This window comes from Dendrobates tinctorius, unplaced genomic scaffold (genome assembly GCF_039654945.1).
Source record: "Dendrobates tinctorius isolate UK_male_01 unplaced genomic scaffold, ASM3965494v1 ptg000007l, whole genome shotgun sequence".
NCBI lineage: Eukaryota > Metazoa > Chordata > Amphibia > Anura > Dendrobatidae > Dendrobates > Dendrobates tinctorius.
In genome coordinates this window covers 26459259-26480218 of record NW_027361675.1, presented here as the reverse complement: position 1 = coordinate 26480218, position 20960 = coordinate 26459259, and the positions used below count along the sequence as shown (strand labels likewise).

Genomic DNA, 20960 nt, shown 5'->3' with positions numbered 1-20960 from the left:
ACCGCTGGGAAGCGAGTATAAGCATTTTTATTGATATGTGTGCTAAACCTTTAGATCAAGAAGAGGTTGGCCTAGTAGTGGTCAACCCCTTTTTAAGGTTTACTGCTAAAAAAGAGCACTGTTTTGCCTTGTTCGTCTTACAAGCCCCAAATTACATCTGCTTGATTTTTGTCATCTGTTAAGAGAGATCAGAGCAAATATAATTTTTTTACACATGTATTTAAAATTAATTTTAGGACAAGGTTTTGGTCAATGATCGTTGGGGAAGTGACTGTTCTTGTCGCCATGGTGGTTTCTATAACTGTGCTGATAAATACACTCCATCTACGCTGCCAGACCATAAGTGGGAGAAATGTACTTCCGTAGATCACAACTCTTGGGGCTACAGACGCAATATGCAATTGAATCAACTGATGGATGAAGGAAATATAATTTCGGTGAGTAAAAACAAGTGTCCAGGGCAAAGTTGGCCCCGTAGGACCCAATGTTTCTTACTGATCTGACACTGGACCTGTGAAGGTGCTCTGTTGATAATTGTGATTTATTGCACGAGGCAGACTTATAAAATGTGATTGAAATGATGTTTGCTTTTCCTTACAGAGGAGAGAAGGAGCCGTACCCAGTAGCATATCCGGGGTTCAGGATAGGGGTCGCTGGTTCACAACACTTAAGCCACATTTTGCTAGATGGCCTGCTTTAGCAAGTTATGTGAAGAATAGTTAAATTACTGTTTCTAAAGGCTAAAGCTTTAATTCTAGGGAAACTGCCAGCAGGTTTTTCTGATAAAATGTACAGCCAGCACCCGTACACCCTTATATACCGCATTCTAGAAAACTGTATACAAGTCCTCAGTGCATGCTGCATAACACAAGAAATTACTTTTTCTGTACTCTCTTCCGCCATGGTCCGGTCTGATGAGTGTCGCTGATCTTGATCTGGTGCCTGTGCTCTTATAATCGCCGTCCTCTTTCTTGCTTTGTGTGGATGATGCATCCTACCATCATTCACGCAGTGTCCTTGGAATTGTGCTCCTGCGCAGGCGTACATCTCTGCACTTGGGAAGGAGGACCGCATCGCACAAAGACAGGATGCGCCAGATCAAGATCAGTGACGGCCATTGGACTCTACTGCTCCCTAAGTGAAGACCAAAAGCAAAACACAAAACAAATATACTGGAATAAAAAAGTAAAAAAATATATTGCAAAAATTGCATGAAGGTAGTAATAATAGTAATAATAAGGGTATTTAGTTAACATAATTTTGATCAAAATAATGTAGAAGCCATCCCGCCACGTCACGGCAACCCTTGTGGGACAGTCCTAACTCTTGTATTTAAAACCTTTCCACTTGTCAAGTGAGGTAAATGTGAACAAGGACAGAGGGACTGAACCACCAGTAATAGTATAGGCCAGACAGGATGGATTTTCCAACTCAGAAACAGGGCGGTCACACCCTTATATGCACAGCATGCACAATGAAACAAATGAGAAACTGGGTCTGAGCAGAAAAAGTAAATTAATGTGCATGCAAAATGTAATTGCATATGAACACATGACCTTTACACAGAGAAGACCAAAAGCAAAACACAAAACAAATATACTGGAATAAAAAAGTAAAAAAATATATTGCAAAAATTGCATGAAGGTAGTAATAATAGTAATAATAAGGGTATTTAGTTAACATAATTTTGATCAAAATAATGTAGAAGCCATCCCGCCACGTCACGGCAACCCTTGTGGGACAGTCCTAACTCTTGTATTTAAAACCTTTCCACTTGTCAAGTGACGTAAATGTGAACAAGGACAGAGGGACTGAACCACCAGTAATAGTATAGGCCAGACAGGATGGATTTTCCAACTCAGAAACAGGGCGGTCACACCCTTATATGCACAGCATGCACAATGAAACAAATGAGAAACTGGGTCTGAGCAGAAAAAGTAAATTAATGTGCATGCAAAATGTAATTGCATATGAACACATGACCTTTACACAGAGAAGACCAAAAGCAAAACACAAAACAAATATACTGGAATAAAAAAGTAAAAAAATATATTGCAAAAATTGCATGAAGGTAGTAATAATAGTAATAATAAGGGTATTTAGTTAACATAATTTTGATCAAAATAATGTAGAAGCCATCCCGCCACGTCACGGCAACCCTTGTGGGACAGTCCTAACTCTTGTATTTAAAACCTTTCCACTTGTCAAGTGACGTAAATGTGAACAAGGACAGAGGGACTGAACCACCAGTAATAGTATAGGCCAGACAGGATGGATTTTCCAACTCAGAAACAGGGCAGTCACACCCTTATATGCACAATGAAACAAATGAGAAACTGGGTCTGAGCAGAAAAAGTAAATTAATGTGCATGCAAAATGTAATTGCATATGAACACATGACCTTTACACAGAGAAGACCAAAAGCAAAACACAAAACAAATATACTGGAATAAAAAAGTAAAAAAATATATTGCAAAAATTGCATGAAGGTAGTAATAATAGTAATAATAAGGGTATTTAGTTAACATAATTTTGATCAAAATAATGTTAACTAAATACCCTTATTATTACTATTATTACTACCTTCATGCAATTTTTGCAATATATTTTTTTACTTTTTTATTCCAGTATATTTGTTTTGTGTTTTGCTTTTGGTCTTCTCTGTGTAAAGGTCATGTGTTCATATGCAATTACATTTTGCATGCACATTAATTTACTTTTTCTGCTCAGACCCAGTTTCTCATTTGTTTCATTGTGCATGCTGTGCATATAAGGGTGTGACCGCCCTGTTTCTGAGTTGGAAAATCCATCCTGTCTGGCCTATACTATTACTGGTGGTTCAGTCCCTCTGTCCTTGTTCACATTTACGTCACTTGACAAGTGGAAAGGTTTTAAATACAAGAGTTAGGACTGTCCCACAAGGGTTGCCGTGACGTGGCGGGATGGCTTCTACATTATTTTGATCAAAATTATGTTAACTAAATACCCTTATTATTACTATTATTACTACCTTCATGCAATTTTTGCAATATATTTTTTTACTTTTTTATTCCAGTATATTTGTTTTGTGTTTTGCTTTTGGTCTTCTCTGTGTAAAGGTCATGTGTTCATATGCAATTACATTTTGCATGCACATTAATTTACTTTTTCTGCTCAGACCCAGTTTCTCATTTGCTCCCTAAGTGAGTATAATAAAAGCTATTTTTTTGTGTTGTGCAGAGCGCATTGTGGACTAGAATGCTGTATATAAAGGCTTGCAGGTGCTGGCCATACTTTATATGGGAAAAACCTGGTGACAGGTTCCCTTAACTCCATCCTGACTGCCACCATACATTTACGGCAATCAGGTGGGTGGAGCTAAACCGGGAGGTAGGGGGTTTATTAGGATAGATCAGGGATTATACCCGTAACCTTGATGAAGAGGGACCGTGTCTCTCGAAACGCGTCGTTCGGATTGACCCTGAGCACCACCCGTTCAGCACGGCGGCTGGTCACGTGACGTCACGCCCCCAGTTCTCTGTGCTTTGCAGTGTGTTGTCGGCGGTGCTTCGGCCGGAGCCCACTGTCGGCCTCTGCCCTCTCCAAGCTCCCTGCCTGCACCTTTCACGTGCTGGCAGCACGTTAACCCCTAGCAACGCATTGGGAGCTTTCTTCCTCAGACCATATGGCATCCTGACTTGCCATCTAGCCTTAGTGCCTCTCCACCTAACAAGTAAGTGTCTCATATCACCGCTACCCACTGACATAGGCAAGGCTGTAATTCTTTGTAACATTTCTGTGACGTTTAATTGATCATCCAGCAGCATTTAACCGCTATATTTTACAGCCGCACCAATGGGGGTTACATTTCAACACTCTCTGCTGCAGGAAGTGAGAGGTTAATCTACATAGCGCTTACTCAGCACAGCGATTATCTGCTATTTTAACTCATTGCTATCTGGCAGAGGCAGTGAACAGTCTATCTGGAGGATTTTTTTAGGTACACGTTTTTTCTTAGTATGTAATCTTGCTAATTTTCAGTGAGCAAGCGCAGTGAATTTTATTTCTGAATCACTTTTATATAGTGCATTTTTACTTTTTTATATAGCATTTTATTAATTTATTATTGAGTGTTTTCCTTCACTTCTTATGTTAATATATTATATGCATTTATGTCTTATTCCCCCTTTTTTTTTTTTTTTTTCTTTTTCCCTACCCCTTATGCTTTTAATTCTCTATGTTTTAATTGTTATGACGTATTAATTGTTTGGTATCCTGGATTGGCTATTTATCACCCCTTTTATATACCTTCTCTTGATACAACCTATGTATTGCCACCTGAGGAAGACAGAAGTTTCTGCCGAAACGTGTTGTGGACTTTAATAAGAGAAGATTTTACCCTTCGCCACGACGTCACCCACTGGAGGTATCGGATCCGCCCCATTTGGAACAGGAAACCCTACAGGAAAGATAAAAGGGGGCGGTCCGCCTTTCCTCCTCAGTTTTGGTTTCCTGTTCCAAACGGAGCCACGATATCCTTCAGGAAAGAATACCTGGGCCAGGCATGCCGCCTGTGCAGTCTCCATGGGAACGGCAGGGGCTGCGGTCCGGAGGCAGCGTCGGGGGAGATTCCACTAGACGGCTCCCCCCTCGTCTGGTGAGCGAAGGGTGATGACGGGGTCCGGGGAGGGCCGCCCCGTCTCACCCAGGAGAGCGCCGGTAGGCACCGGGACGCACCACTGCTGGGAGCGGTAAGAGCGCCAGTGGCGCAGAAGAAAAAATAAAAAAAAAAAGAGGAAGTCTCTTTTAAAATGGAAGCGGCGGTGGCGGTGCATAAAGAAGGGGACCGCATGGAGAGCGGGGGCCGCACATCAAAGCGGCGCGGTAGCCGGCCGGCGCACAGTCTCCTGACCCCCCGGAAGTAATGGTTGAACCTCCGGGGAGGGATGGCTGAGAGCGCGTCGGGCATGCACGCGGTGATCCCAGGGTGGAGGAGCAACTTCCGTGGGGACGACAGGAAAAAAAAAAAAGGAGCAGATTATTTAAACAGCGGCACAGCTGAGCGGCGATGCAGCAATGTCGTCCCCAACGGAAGCACACACTCCAGCGGGGGATTCTGCAGGAGGTAGCTCCACCAGGGACCGCAACACCGGCCGCAGGAATGAAGCAGGAGAATCAAGGCCTAGGACGGTATCTCAGCCATCTGATCCGGTAATATAAGGCTTCACTGGGTGAGTGTGCAAAGTATATACTCTGCCTGCTAAGCTGACCTCTCTCCCCCCCCCCCCCCCCCCATCCCCGCCTTGATGTCCCCTTCTAGACCAAGAAAAAGGATAAATCCAAGCATAAAGAATGTGCGCTATGCTCTGAACCTCTCACTGACTCCTACCCTAAGAAGCTCTGTAAACAGTGCACCAAAGAGACAAAGCAAGGGGCCGCATTGTCGACAAAGGACATTAGAGCTATAATCAGGGAGGAGATACAGGCTATTAACCGCGCCAAAACTCCCTCAGAGACTGGCAGCAAAAAGCAGTTAACCCTCAGAGTCAGAGGAAGAAGGGGGGTTAATCTCTGACTCCTCACTAACATCCTCGTCATCATCAGACATGGAGGGACAGTCATGTTTCCCCCTGGATAGTGAGGACAACCTAGTCAAGTCAGTGAGAAGCACTATGGGGTGTGAGGAACCAAGGGGTGCCCAAACCACACAAGACATAATGTTTGCGGGATTGGCGGAAAAGAAAAGGAGAGCGTTCCCGGTAATACCAGCAATTAAGGCACTAATAAAGAGGGAATGGGAAAAAAATGACCAAAGAAGTTTTCTCCCATCAGCCTCAAAAAGAAAGTATCCATTTAGCGATGAGGAGCTATTAAAATGGACCAAAGTGCCAAAAGTGGATGCCGTTATAGCCTCTACTTCGAGACAATCGGCTATTCCAGTAGAGGACGCAGGCTTGTTGGCAGACCCGTTAGACCGCAAGGCGGAATCATCATTGAAGAGGTCTTGGGAGTCTACCACGGGTATTTTTAAGCCAGCGGTAGCCAGCACATGCACCACTAGATCTATGCTCGTGTGGTTGGACCAGCTGGATCAACAAATCGAGCAAAAGGTGTCCAGAGAAAAATTAAGGGCCGCTATCCCATTGATAAGAGGGGCAGCTGCCTTTATGGCTGATGCGTCGGCAGACACTCTACGGCTGGCAGCAAGATCAGCAGCTCTAGTGAACAACGCCAGAAGGGCGTTGTGGATGAAGAGCTGGAAGGGGGACGCGCAATCAAAGGCTAAGATCTGTGCAACCCCGTGTGAGGGTGAGTTTCTCTTCGGGAAAGCTCTAGACGAGATACTCGCCAAAGGAGAGGAAGAAGGCGTTCCCTGACTCTTCTATCCCTTTCTATAGGAGAACCTTTAAGAGGCGACCGTTTGGAAGAAGGAGGCAAACGGAAAGATCAAATAGATGGGCCGCAAAAGAAGAGAAACAAAAGGGTACCATGTTCAGGGGTCCAACGTTCCGAAGGGAAAATAGAAATTAAAAAATCAGACCCACCTGTAGGGGGTAGATTACGGTTCTTTTATCCAAAATGGGAACAAATATCCTCAAACCCATGGATCTTGAGTATTATTAAAGAAGGAATGAAAATAGAATTCCTTCAAAATACTTATGATTTCTTTGTCCTAACCCGCCTTAACTCTATGGCCCAACAAAAGGCCCTCGAAGAAGAGATTCGGAGCCTACTATGCAAAGGGGTTTTAGTAGAGGTCCCAGAGGGACAGGAAGGTAGAGGCTTCTACTCTCCCTTATTTTTAATTTCCAAACCAGATGGTACGTTTAGAACAATTATTAATTTAAGGAAGCTTAATACGTTTATCAAAAATTATAAGTTTAAGATGGAATCAATCAGATCCACCATAAAGCTTCTCTTTCCAAATTGTGTGATGGCAGGAATTGACTTAAAAGATGCTTACTATCATCTTCCAATCCATAATAGATACCAAAAATATCTAAGGGTCGCAGTGGTATTCGATGGCAAGGTCCGTCAATTTCAATACACAGCCATGCCTTTCGGCCTCTCAACAGCGCCAAGAATCTTCACCAAGGTGATGGCAGAGGTGATGGCCTATGTTCGTCAAAAAGATACTTTAATCGTACCTTACTTAGACGACTTCCTAATAATCGGGAACTCAGATACCCAATGTACCGAACGAGTGGCTGATGCAATCTCATCTTTGCAGGACCTAGGCTGGATCATCAATATACAGAAGTCCAGGCTCGTTCCGCAATCCCTCCAGATGTTTTTGGGGTTCCAATTGAACTCCATAACCCAGAAATGTCTACTTCCGCAGGTAAAGATTGCACTAACAAAAGAGAAAGTAGAGGCAGCCATAGATAGACCACGCATGTCTCTGAGAGGGGCAATGTCGCTATTGGGGTCTCTAGATTCCTGTGCCCCTGCAGTCCGGTGGGCCCATTATCATGTCCGCACACTCCAGCATCAGATCCTCCAGGAGGAGAGGCGACATGGTGGTCACCTCGAGAGCAAGATAACTCTAACGCAGGAGGTCTTGACTTCTCTGGAATGGTGGTTAGATGATGACCATCTATCCTCGGGAGTCCCATGGGTCATAGTACCATCTGGTATCCTAACCACCGACGCCAGCCCCCAAGGCTGGGGAGCCCATATGGGGAATAGCTTTTGTCAAGGAAGATGGAATAGAGAGGAAAGAGAATACTCGTCTAATTTAAAAGAACTGACAGCAGTATACTATGCTCTACATTATTTCCTTCCACGGCTCCAACAGAAACATGTCAGGATCCTGTCGGACAACACCACCACAGTGGCCTACATAAACGGACACGGAGGTACTCGATCAGAGACTCTAATGTCTTCTGCGGCAAGAATCTTAGGCTTAGCCGAAAGCAGTTTGCTGTCCCTCTCAGCTCTTCATATCAGAGGAGAGGACAATCAAGAAGCAGATTTCTTAAGCCGACACACACTTCGGCAAGGGGAGTGGTGCCTCAATCACCAAATCTTCCAGAACATAGTGGCTCTATGGGGTCATCCTCAAGTGGACCTCTTCGCCACAAGGGAAAACAGACAAACAAAGACCTTTGCTTCCCTGTCTCCAGCAGATCACCCAGACATACTGGATGCCCTCCAGGCCTCATGGAGATTCAAGCTGGCATACGCCTTCCCTCCATTGATTCTCCTGCCACAAGTGATTCAGAAAATCAGAGAGGAAAAGGCGAGAGTAATCCTGATAGCACCTTTCTGGCCCAAGAGACCGTGGTTCTCGTGGCTACGAATTATGTCAGTGACAGATCCTTGGGTTCTCCCCTCAAACCCCAACCTACTCTCCCAAGGCCCTTTCTTCCACCCTCAAGTGGACAACTTACACTTGACGGTGTGGAACTTGAAAGGCACCTATTAAGATCAAGAGGGTTTTCGCAATCATTAATTACTACGCTCCTGCAGAGCATTAAGCAGTCCATAACCCAAATTTATAAAAGAATATGGAAGAAATTCCTACAGTTTCATACAGCATCTCATACAGCAGAAGTCCCGATAGTCCCTATCTTAGAGTTCCTACAAAAGGGGAAGGAATTGGGCTTGTCAGTAAACACACTGAAAGTACAGGTGTCTGCGTTGGGGGCGCTGTATGGCCATAATATAGCAGGGAATAAGTGGATATCACGATTCATTACGGCATGTGAAAGAATAACTCCGGTTCACATACCCACAATCCCTACATGGGACTTAAACTTGGTGTTAGACGCCCTGACAGAAGAACCTTTTGAACCGATAGATACGATATCCCTTAAATATTTATCATTTAAGACGGCCCTCTTGGTAGCACTGACATCCGCTAGGAGAGTGGGTGATATCCAGGCCCTGTCCATAGATCCACCCTTTTTGCAGGTATATCGGGATAGATTAATATTTAAAGCCAGACCCCTCATACCTGCCTAAGGTATCAACAAGGTACCATAGGTCTCAGGAGATACTCCTCCCAACCTTCTTTGAAGATCCCTCCACTCCGGAAGAGCAGAAATTCCACACTTTGGACGTCAGAAGAACTGTCCTAAAGTATATTGAAAGGTCCGAGAGCTGGAGGCAGTGTAGGGCTCTCTTCATTTCTTTTCAGGGCCATAAAAAAGGGTATGGAGTCACAAAGAGCACCATTTCCCGATGGATCAGGGATGCCATTCGTTTAGCCTACTCTGCAAAAAATGAAGAACCTCCGGGAAACATCAGAGCACATTCCACCAGAGCAGTGGCGGCTTCCTGGGCGGAGAGGGGAGACGTTCCAATTGAAACCATATGTAAGGTGGCAATTTGGTCATCCTCCTTCTACCTTCTATAGACACTATAGACTTGACCTTTCGTCTACTTCTGACCTAAGCTTTGGCAGGACTGTCCTTGGCACGGTGGTCCCACCCAGGTGATGGTCTCTGGAATCTCTCCAGTGGGTGCTGTCGTGGCGAAGGGTAAAAAGCCTTACCGGTAATGCTCTTTTAATGAGTCCACGACAGCACCCGCTCACTTCCCTCCCTGCTAGAAATATCAATATTAAAAGTATATCTGCTAAAGTTGGATAAGTAAAGTTATAAGTACAAGACATTGCCTAATCCTTGGCGGTCCTCCTGGTACTCTGAAATGCAAAACTGAGGAGGAAAGGCGGACCGCCCCCTTTTATCTTTCCTGTAGGGTTTCCTGTTCCAAATGGGGCGGATCTGATACCTCCAGTGGGTGCTGTCGTGGACTCATTAAAAGAGCATTACCGGTAAGTAATCCGGCTTTTTAAACCTATATTTTCCCCTCTCTGCGCTCCTTCTGACCGGGCTCCGCCAGCATTGTAATTCACTTCCTCCTTTGAGGTACCTGGCTGGAGCTGCAGTGATCACCCTCATAACGCGCGGCTGGCGCTCCCCTGTGACCGTCTATACTACTCTGAACAATCAGGTGGAGGACATAGTCACCATCTTAAAAAACTTAGGATGGTGTTTAACCCTGGAAAAGTCAAGGTTGCGGCCACAGAGGAGAGGACACAGGTCTTTCTAGGACTCTTACTCTACTCCCACCGGCAGGAATGTCGGCTGCCAGAGCAGAAAAAACAGAAGTTGTTCAATCTCATCTCCAGGACAGTAAAAAATCCAGTAATGACTCTCAGGAATGCTATGGCGCGCCTAGGCTCCCTGACTTCATGTGTTCCGGCAGTAAAGTGGGCCCAGATCTATTCGAGATACTTGCAGGGTTTCGTCCTCAGAAGTCATCGTTTGTTGCAGGGGTGTCTAGACAGTACGCTAATTCTACCGCTGGAACTTGTGTATTCTCTTCACTGGTGGCCATCAGGTAAGGATGCTGTCGGACAACCAAGTCACTGTGGCGTATGTGAATCATCAGGGGGGTACACGGTCCCAGGCCCTATTGCAGGTAACCCAAACGGATTTTCGTAATAGTGGAAAGCAACATCCTTTCACTGTTGGCCCTCCATATCAAAGGGATGGACAATGTAACACCAGACTTTCTAAGCAGCAGGCCGCTTCTGAAAGTCAAATGGTCCTTCAAGACGGCAGTATTCAGGCGTTTAGTAGAGATGTGGGGGAAACCGGAGATCGACCTTTTTGCCACCAGACTGAACACCAAAGTGGGGAAATTCTGCTTCCTGGACCCGAGGGAGAACCCCTATGTAGTAGACGCCTTCTGGATCAGATGGAAGTTTTCCCTCGCTTATGCCTTCCCCCGATCTGTCTGATACCAGCAGTCCTCAGGATGATCAGGCAGGACAGGGCAAGAGTAATACTCATAGCCCCCTTTTGGCCCAAGAGGCCCTGGTTCTTCTGGCTGAGGAGTATGTCAGTCATGGATCCCTAGGTCCTTCCGGAAATCCCAGACCTACTAACTCAAGGGCCTGTGCTTCATCCTCAGGTGACAGGGCTGCACTTGACAGCCTGGAACTTGAGAGGTCAGTGCTAGAGGGTAGGGGATTCTCAGCCAACCTGATTTCCACCTTTCTTGCTTGTAGGAAACCCGTCACTACAAGGATTTATGGTAGGACTTGAAAAAGATTTTTGTCATCTACAGGGTATTCTCCACAAGGGAAAGTACCCCTGAGGGAAATCCTGGAGTTCCTTCAGAAAAGACAAGATCAGGGCCTGGCACTAAGCAAGTTAAAGGTTCAGGTGTCAGTGTTGGGGGCGCTTTATAACTACAACTTAACGGGTAATCGGTAGGTGCTTAGATTCATTAAGGCCTGCACTAGATCCAGACGAGCCCCGATAGCCAAGGTTCCCTCCATGGGACTTGAACTTGGTCCTAAATGTCTTGACTGAACCCCCATTTGAGCCATTAGCAGATGCATCCATAAAACTGGTTACGTTTAAGACCATAATCCTGGTAGCTCTTACGTCAGTACATAGAATTGGGGACATACAGGCCCTTTCAGCAGATGCTTCCTTCACGGTCGTAATGAATGATATAGTCCTGAAGCCTGATCCAGCCTATTTGCCCAAAGTAGTGTCAAGGTTCCATAGATTGCAAGAGATATCCCTACTGTCCTTCTGTCCTGACCCAAAAAATGATGGGGAAAAGAAATTTCATACCCTAGATATCAGGAGGTGCCTCCTTCACTATTTGCAGGCAATAAAATCTTGTAGGAAGGATAGGGCTCTGTTTATCTCTTTCCAGGGTTCTAGGAAGCGGATGGGAGCCTCGAAGGGTAGCCTATCCAGGTGGATTAGGGAAACGATCAAGTTGGCCTATGTATGTGTGGGAAGACTGGTCTCGGACAATCTAAGGGCCCACTCTACAAAGGCGATGGCAACTTCCTGGGTAGAAAGGGCAGATGTGTCTATCGAGCAAATCTGTAAGACGGCTACGTGGTCATCACCTTCCACCATCTATAGTCACTATAGACTGGATCTTTCTACCTCTTCTGATTTAACTTTTGGGAAAAGGGTTCTACAAGCTGTGGTCCCTCCCTGATAGAGTAATTCTCTGTAATTCTCTCGGTGCTGTCACGGGTGCTAGGAAAACACGTATATTACTTACCGGTAATGTGTTTTTACGAAACCCATGACAGCACCCGTATATTCCCTTCGGCTCGTAAGCTTTCACCCCTTGGTTGGTGGGTTGTTGTATATAGTTTACACTTAAGGTGGGGTTGAGAATGTGTACAGTCAATAAAGTTGTATAACTGTATATATGTGTGTGTGTACATTAACCCCGAGGTCCTCTCAAGCTCTGTAAACCACTGATGCGGAGAGAGAAGCCGCACTTTTTATCTTAAAGGTTCCCTGTCCTTGTGGGGCGAATCCCCTTTCTCGTTGGTGCTGTCATTGGCTTCGTAAAATCACATTACCGGTAAGTAATATACCATATTTTTCGGACTATAAGACGCACTTCGAATTTTCACAAGGAAAATGGGGGAAAAAGATAATGTGTCAAATGGGGGTTCATCTTGCAATCCGAATTCAGCTTACCAGGGAAGAGATCCGGCACAGGTGGAGGAGTGGTCACAGGGGTCGTTCGGTGTTCCAGGCTGGTGCGTTGGCCTCTAGGAAATCCCATCTCAAACTGGTGCAGTGGCAGCTCTGTGCTTGTGCTGGGGGCGCTGTGCTTGTGCTGGGCGCACTGAGCTCAGGTGCAGGGGCTCTGTGCTCAGGTGCAGGCTCAGCCGGCATTTCCTCAAAGCCCGGAGTCCCCCGCACATTCGTTGCTGCTATGTTGAGGTGGACTCCGGGAACATGGGCGCCGGGAAGATGGCCGCCGATCCGGGGATGGCGCATGCTAAGGTTCAGATCTCTTCCTGAGATCTCGTTGCCGAGATTTGAATCTACCTGAGCATGCGCCGTACCCGGACCGGCGGCCATCTTCCCGGTGTCCATGTTCCCGGAGGCCACCGCAACATGGCAGCAACGGACGTGCGGGGGCCTCCGGGCTATGAGGAAATGCCTGCGGAGCCCCCCCATGGAGAACAGAGAGCCCCTTCACCGGAGTACAGCCCGCCATCACACCACAGAGCCACGCTGCACCCGCACCAGTGAAAATGAGAAATGCCTTACCGTGGCTTCCAGGTACACATAACTTGGCCATTTTATGCGCTAAACTTTCTCAATTTTTCATACGTCTAATGCAGTAATGCAATTCATTTTTCAATTTTCATGTTTGCATGTTATGGCGCTACAGTCGGCTTCCTTTTTTGTTTGAATGCACCTGATTATAAGACGCACCTACACTTTAGAAAGGAAAATAAGAAAAAAAAATATTTTGAGCCAAATAGTGTGCAAAAAACCTTTAATAAAATACCTAAATATTATCTGTGGATGATGCTCTGTTATGGGGGGTCTGTGATTTACAGTACAGTGCCTGCAGTACTGTATATTGTGACTACCACCCCTCATCCTCAGGAATACACCCACTTACTGTATAAATGGATATATTCTGAAAGATGAGAGAGGTAGTAGTCACATTTGCAATAAATACTTTGGACACTACATTACAGTGTATATTTTAAACTAAATATGGCTAGAACCCCTATCATCCTTCAGAGTATACCCATTGATGCAGTATATTCTGAAAGATGATGAGGGTTGTTTGCTCACTTTTCCTAAAAGGATCTTGGACTTGAGTACCATAGTTGCAACATTAAATAGTGTGCAAGGACAGATATGTGATTGGAGGCAGCTTAGCAACAGTTTCCTCCACCAATCACTATACATCCCTGCAGAGGAGGAGGAGAATCACTCCTCTCTCCCTCCTCAGCTTTAGGCCTCTTTCAAATGTCCTTGTCTCCGGTATGTGTGGTGACAGTTTTCACACGTAATGGAGACACTGACACACGTAGACGCATTCAAATGAATGAGTCTGTGCACCTGTTAGTTTGTTTCCACGGATCGTGTGTCCGTGTGCCCCACACATAAGACATGTCTGTTTCTTACCGTCAGCACGGGCGGCAAAACGTCCTACACACGGAGAACACACATGGATCTCATCCATGTGACACGCATCGGCTCCGGGGAAGAAGCGCTACAGTAAGCACTGTTCCCTGGCGCCGGGTGCTGAAGACGGTCTCTTCATTCTCTTCTGCTTTGCCGGCGATCAGCGCGAGCAGAGGATAATGATTAGTGTTATATTCAAGTCATAACAATGACAGCAGGTGGGGGCCTTTTGGACTATAAATCCCATCAACCTACACCTGCTGCCGCTAATAATAGCGACAGCAGGAGCGGATTATGGGGGTATTCCTCACCTGCCACCTGCTATATAGCTAAATACTGTAAATGAATGAAAAACTCGTTGTGGGTTCCCCTGTATTTTCTATAACCAGCCAGGCAAAACTCAGAGCTGGGGGCTGCAACCCTCCGCTGTCAGCTTCAGCAAGGTTGGTTTTCAAGAATAGAGGGGTCCCCACGCTGTTTTTTAGTTACGGTATGTAAATAAATAATTTAACAAAACTGCATGAGGTCCCCCCCCCATTTTTGACAACCAGCTTTGCTCACAGCTGGGGGCTGGTATTCTCAGGCTGGTAAGAGGCCATTGATACAGTCCCCCAGCCTAAAAATGGCAGCCTGCAGCTGCCCAGAAAAGGCACATCTATTAGGTGTGCCAATGCTGGTGCTTTGCCTTGCTCTTCCTACTTGCCCTATAGCGGTGGCAAGTGGGGTTCATATTTGTGGAGTTGATGTCATCTTTGTATTGTCAGGTGACATCAAGCCCACGACTTAGTAATGGAGAGGCGTCTATAAGACGCTTAATCATTACTAATCCTATAGTTGTATGGTAAATAAAGACACAGCCAGAATAAAGTCCTTTATTTGAAATAAGACTAAACACAGTTTTCCATTTTTATTTAAATGCCTAATTCAAGCGAAGCCCTTGTTCTCCTGTAATAAAAGTAAAATAAAAAAAACAACAATATCCCTCACCTCTCCGTCATTCTGTCCCACGCCGTAATCCATGTCTGGGGAATAAACAGTTTTCAACCTGGACGGTGCCAAGATGCGACCGTCCCAGCTGAAAACCACTGGTGAATGAATTGCTGCGAGCGCAGCATCATTGACTAGCGGTGACATCATCGAGACCGGGCCGAGAGGTCCATCTGCGCCGCATCCGCAGCCATTTTCCTGGAGACATCACGTAGAGGCATGTGCGAATGGAGATTTCTGCTTTCCTCCATCTGCGCCGAGAAGCCGGAATCCGGACCCCAGACCCCGGAAGAAGTGCGTCTTATAAAGCGAAACATAGTCTAGGTTGGGGGAACCATTGAGTTTCCCAAAGAGTAGAATAACTTGTGGAAGTTTAGCAGCCATTATGTCTAACTGTATTAAATTGTTCTTCAAAAGCAATCCAAGTACCATACTTATCAATTATCGTAAAACTGAAAACTCTGGTCCGGTGTTCTGGATTTGTTTTTGTTTGGCATTTTAGGAAATGTGATTTTGAAGTGACATGACTGTAAATGAAATCTGACCCTGATATAAAAATTGACAGCATTGATTTCTGATATGAGTGATGGCTTTTCATCTGTGTGCTGTGCTTCCACTGGTTCTTTTTTAATATCTTTCAGGAATTAGTGGAGACTGTGAGCTTTGGAGGAAATTATCTTTTAAATGTGGGACCCAGCAAAGAGGGCTTGATCATGCCAATTTTCCAAGAGAGACTTCGAAATGTTGGGAAATGGTTGAGCATTAATGGAGAGGCAATTTATGCTACTAAACCTTGGAGAGTCCAGAAAGAAAACATTACTTCCAATGTCTGGTAAGTCCTAGCATTCATAGGAGTAGAGGATTGTGAGTGTGTGATCCAGACGTGACATACAGTATATATAACGCTTATTTGTTCTTGTTTTTCAGGTTCACTGCTAAAGATTCAGTTGTTTATGCCACTTTCTTAAAATGGCCTGAGAGTAATATTCTAAATCTACAGTCTCCTAAATCCACCCCGAGTACTAATGTGAGTATCTTTTAAAGGAAGTTGGAAATATTGATAAAGGCCTACAGCACCAATCTTTCCAACTAATTTGTAGACAAAATCTGAATGGCATTAGATGTGCGAGTTAATCAGACACATAGATAAATATACAGAGTCCTATTTCAATTTAATTTTCCCTTCAGCCAGAAGAAAAGCTAGAATCGGCCCTGGCTATTTGTTAACTTATTATTATTTTATTTTTGTGTGCAGTTTAATTACTTACATTGGCCTGTCTGGCAATAGTCATAACAGATATGTTATACTTTTGAAGTTTTTCTGACTTTAACCCCTTCCTGACATCAGACGTACTATCCCGTCCATGGAACCCGGGCCCCTATGCCCATGGACGGGATAGTACGTCTCAGCGATAAGCGGCGCCCATGTGGTGAGCGGCGCTGATCGCGGCCGGGTGTCAGCTAATTATCACAGCTGACACCCGGCACAATGTGTCAGGGGCGGTCATGGACCGCTCCCGACACGTTAACCCCTTGCACACCGCGATCAAACATGATCGTGGTGTACCGGGGGTTAAAGGGAAACATCGGCAGGGAGGGGGCTCCCTCCGTGCTCCCCTGAGCCCCCCACGGCAGCGCAATGTGCAGCATATAAATATCCATGGTACCGCTGAAAACGTCATCTTGTCCCGCAAAAAACGAGCCACCACACAGCATCATCAGCGAAAAAATAAAAAAGTTATAGCTCGCAGAATAAAGCGATGCAAAAATAATTATTTTTTATATAAAATAGTTTTCATTGCATAAAACCAACAAAACATAAAAGACCTAAATGAGGTATCGCTGTAACCGTACTGACCCGAAGAATAAAACCGCTTTATCAATTTTACCACACGTGGAACGGTGTAAACGCACCCCCCCCCCCCCAAAAGAAATTCATGAAACGCTGGATTTCGTTCATTCTGCGTCCCAAAAATCGGAATAAAAAGCGATCAAAAATGTCACGTGCCTGAAAATGGTACCAATAAAAACGTCAACTCGTCCCGCAAAAAATAAGACCTCACATGACTCGGTGGGTCAAAATACGGAAAAATTAGAGCTCTCAATATGTGGTGATGCAAAAACTATTTTTACAATAAAAAGCGTCTTTTAGCGTGCGACAGCTGCCAAAAAACCGCCATAAATGGTAAATCAAACCCCCCGTTATCACCCCCTTAGTAAGGGAAAAATAATAAAATTAAAAGGAAATGTATTTATTTCCATTTTCCCATTAGAGTTAGGATTAGGGTTAGGGGTGTGTTGGCGTTAGGGTTGGAGTTAGAATTGGGGGTTTCCACTGTTTGGGCACATAAGGTGCTCTCCAAATGCAACATGGCGTCTGATCTCAATTCCAGCCAATTCTGAGTTGAAAAAGTCAAATGGTGCTCCTTCCCTTCCAAGCTCTGCTATGCGCCCAAACAGTGTTTTACCCCCACATGTAGGGTATCAGCCTACTCAGGACAAATTGCAAAACAACCTTTGGGGTCCAATGTCTCCTGTTACCGTTAGGAAAATAAAAAATTGGAGGCAAAAATATCATTTTTGTGGAAAAAAAATGATATTTTTATTTTCACGCCCGGGCGTTATAAACTTCTGTGAAGCACTTGGGGGTTCAAAAGTGCTCACCACACATCTAGATAAGTTCCGTGGGGGGTCTAGTGTCCAAAATGGGGTCACTTGTGGGGAGTTTCAATAGTTTAGGTACATAAGGGGCTCTCCAAACGCACATGACACCCGCAGACCATTCCATCAAAGTCTGCATTCCAAAACGTCACTACTTCCCTTCCGAGCCCCGACGTGTGCCCATACAGTAGTTTTCTCCCACATATGGGGTTTCAGTGTACTCAGGACAAATTGGACAACGACTTTTGGGGTTCAATTTCTCCTGTTACCCTTGGGGAAAATAAAAAAAAATTGGGGACTAATTGATCATGTTTGTGAAAAAATACGATTTTTTTATTTTCACGCCCGGGCATTATAAACTTCTGTGAAGCACTGGAGGGGTCAAAGTGCTCACCACACATCTAGATAAGTTACTTGGGGGGGGTCTAGTTTCCAAAATGGTGTCATTTGTGGGGGGTTTCCACTGTTTTGGTACATCAGGGACTTTCCAAACACGACATGGTGTCAGATCTCAATTCCAGCCAAAAACGTCAAATGGCGCTGCTTCCCTTCCGAGCTCTGCCATGCGCCCAAATAGTGGTTTACCCCCACATGTGGGGTATCAGCGTACTCAGGACAAATTGCATAATAACTTTTAGGGTCCTGTTACCCTTGGAAAAATAAAAATTGGGGGTGAAAAGATCATTTTTGTGGAAAAAATGATTTTTTTTAATTGAACTGTTATAAACTTCTGTGAAGCCCTTGGGGGTTCAAAGTTCTCACCACTCAGCTAGATAAGTTCCTTGGAGGGTCTAGTTTCCAAAATGGGGTCACTTGTGGGGGGTTTCCATTGTTTAGGTACATCAGGGGCTCTCCAAACGTGACATGGCGTCCGATCTGAATTCCAGCCAATTTTGCATTGAAAAAGTCAAACGGCGCTCCTTCCCTTCTGAGCTCTGCCATGCGCCGAAACAGTGGTTCCCCCCATATATCAGGTATCAGCGTAGTCAGGACAAATTGCACAATAACTTTTGCAGTCCAATTTCTCCTGTTACCCTTGGTAAAATAAAAAAAAATTGAACCTGAAGTATTTTTTTGTGAAAAAAGTTAGATGTTCATTTTTTTTTAAATATTCAAAAAATTCCTGTGATGCACCTAAAGGGTTAATAAACTTCTTGAATGTGGTTTTGAGCACCTTAAGGGGTGCAGTTTTTAGAATGGTGTCACTTTTGGGTATTTTCTATCATATAGACCCCTCAAAGTGGCTTCAAATGTGATGTGGTCCGTAAAAATAAAATGGTGTTGCAAAAATGAGAAATCGCTGGTCAATTTTTAACCCTTATAACTTCCTAACAAAAAAAAATTTGGGTTCCAAAATTGTGCTGATGTAAAGTAAACATGTGGGAAATGTTACTTATCAAGTTTTTTGTGTGCCATATCTCTGTGTTTTAAGGGCATAAAAATTCAAAGTTGGAAAATTGCGAAATTTTCAAAATTTTCGCCAAATTTGTTTTTTTTCCACAAATAAACGCAAGTTATTTGAATGATATTTTACCACTAACATGAAGTACAATATGTCACGAGAAAACAATGTCAGAATCACTGGGATCCATGGAAGTGTTTCAGAGTTATTACCTCATAAAGGGACAGTGGTCAGAATTGTAAAAATTGGCCCGGTCATGAACGTGCAAACCACCCTTGGGGTTAAAGGGGTTGTCCAGTCCACTCTGTGTGGCTGCAGACTTATGAATCCCCCGAGTGCACAAACTGTGTGCTGCGGGGATTCACTGATTTGTGAGCTGGTGTGTGTATAAGTTACCCTTGTATGGAGCGAGGCTGCGCCCTTTAGTCTGCCACACCCACTGGATGGCTGCGTCACTAGTTGAGGCACAACCTCGCTCAATACAGGTGCTCGGAAGTCAGGCCGCACTCGCTGCCGGGAGTATGTATAACTCATACATACCCTCCGATCACGGTTTAGAAACAGTGTCAGTGCGTGTGCTGAAGGCATTCAAAAGTCTGCAGTCACTCTGTGTGACTGCAGACTTATCGATTTGGACAAGACAACCCTTTTAATGTGATGTAAACAAGGCCTAAAGGATCGTTTACACCAGGGGTCCTCAAACTACGGCCCGCGGGCCACATGTGGCCCACTAATGACATTTATCCAGCCCGTCTCAAGGGGGCCCGAGCAACTGTTCCTCCTACCTCAGCTACACCGGCCGACATTGAACTTCACTACAGTTCAATGCTGGCAGACCCTGTAATTGGGGGCGGAACCGGTGGGCCATGTAATTGGGGGAGGAACTGGCGGGCCCTGTAATTGCGGGCCTGATGACGTAACCCTGCCTATGCCAGAAGAAGACTGAGTCGAGCGGGCGCCTCTTCAGAGCAGCGGTGGACAAAGGTGAGTATTCGTGCTTTTTTAACGCCGGGTCCGGTCTGTCGTGCCTACTGGGGACATTTACCTGCCTATTGGGGACTCTTGCACTACGCCAGTCTGAGCCTGAGGTAAAAGCAGAGTTCCACCAATATGGGCACTGGTGAGGCTGAAATGATATGGACTGGCAAGGTTGCATTGATGGGCACTGATCAGACTTCATTAAGGCAGTGCAGTCTGTATGTCTCTGTGGGCAATTTTATTGCTGGTATATTGTTTTTGTAGCGCTATATATATAAATATATAATATATTGGTATTTTACTAATAGCAATTTGGAATCCCTAGGAAACAATGATATGTGCAGTGTGCATAGGAATTTGTTCATAGTGTTTTTTTTTTGTTTTTTTTTAAAACTATATTCTCGCCCTCCAATGGTCTGAGGCACAGTAAACTGGCCCCCTGTTTAGTTGATGACCTATGGTTTACACAGATCAACTCACAGCACTAAAAGATGGCAGTTGGTAAAACTTTTACCGATCAGTCTTTACATTACAAGTAACTGATTGCCACTGAGCAATCTGCAGTAGTTCACTCCGTGGACCTAGGCTGCCATGGTTCTCAGCAACGCGAGTCCCGTTTTACACATTAAGATGCAGTGCAAGTGTGAACAGTTATTTAAAGAAGTTGACCATTACTTAGCCAGCTTCTTGTCAAACGCCTTGCTTGGCCCCCATAAACTAATAAAGTCTATACTCTCCTCCCGTGCCAGTGTCGTTCCCGTGGTGTGGGCAGTTGCTCTCCCCAGGGCTCTCGTGTGGTGTTGTGACGCTGGCGCCCAATTGGCACTAGAGTCACTGTCCCAACCTTCGGACAGATAGAACATGAAAAAGTCCGAGATCAGCTGCAGCCAAACGTTTTCATCAAGAAGGAGTTGTCCTAGTAGTGGACAACCTCTTTAACCCCTTAATGACCGTCAATACATCTTTTAACTTACCTGAGATGTAAGCGAATATCTTCACAATCCAGCAGCTGTCAG

General features: G+C 45.0%; 2 protein-coding genes across 2 annotated transcripts in view; both read left to right on the top strand.

Annotated features, from left to right (window-relative positions):
* Positions 1–20960, top strand: part of FUCA1 (alpha-L-fucosidase 1) — a 50064-nt gene that overhangs the window by 24846 nt on the left and 4258 nt on the right. The window contains exons 5-7 of the mRNA XM_073572926.1: positions 237–437; positions 15545–15735; positions 15831–15930. Coding sequence (XP_073429027.1) covers positions 237–437; positions 15545–15735; positions 15831–15930 — 492 coding nt within the window. The remainder of the gene's footprint in view (positions 1–236; positions 438–15544; positions 15736–15830; positions 15931–20960) is intronic.
* On the top strand, positions 5318–15538 carry LOC141086794 (uncharacterized). Its single transcript, XM_073572925.1, has 2 exons — positions 5318–6288; positions 6378–15538. The coding sequence occupies exons 1-2, from the start codon at positions 5586–5588 to the stop codon at positions 8405–8407; spliced, it is 2733 nt and encodes a 910-aa protein (XP_073429026.1). The 5' UTR covers positions 5318–5585; the 3' UTR covers positions 8408–15538.

Coding starts and splice junctions, on each gene's coding strand:
- LOC141086794 (XM_073572925.1), top strand. CDS start 5,586: ATGGAGGGACAGTCATGTTTCCCCCTGGATAGTGAGGACAACCTAGTC. Junction 6,289..6,377: donor CTGTGCAACCCCGTGTGAGG/GTGAGTTTCTCT, acceptor CCCTTTCTATAG/GAGAACCTTTAAGAGGCGAC.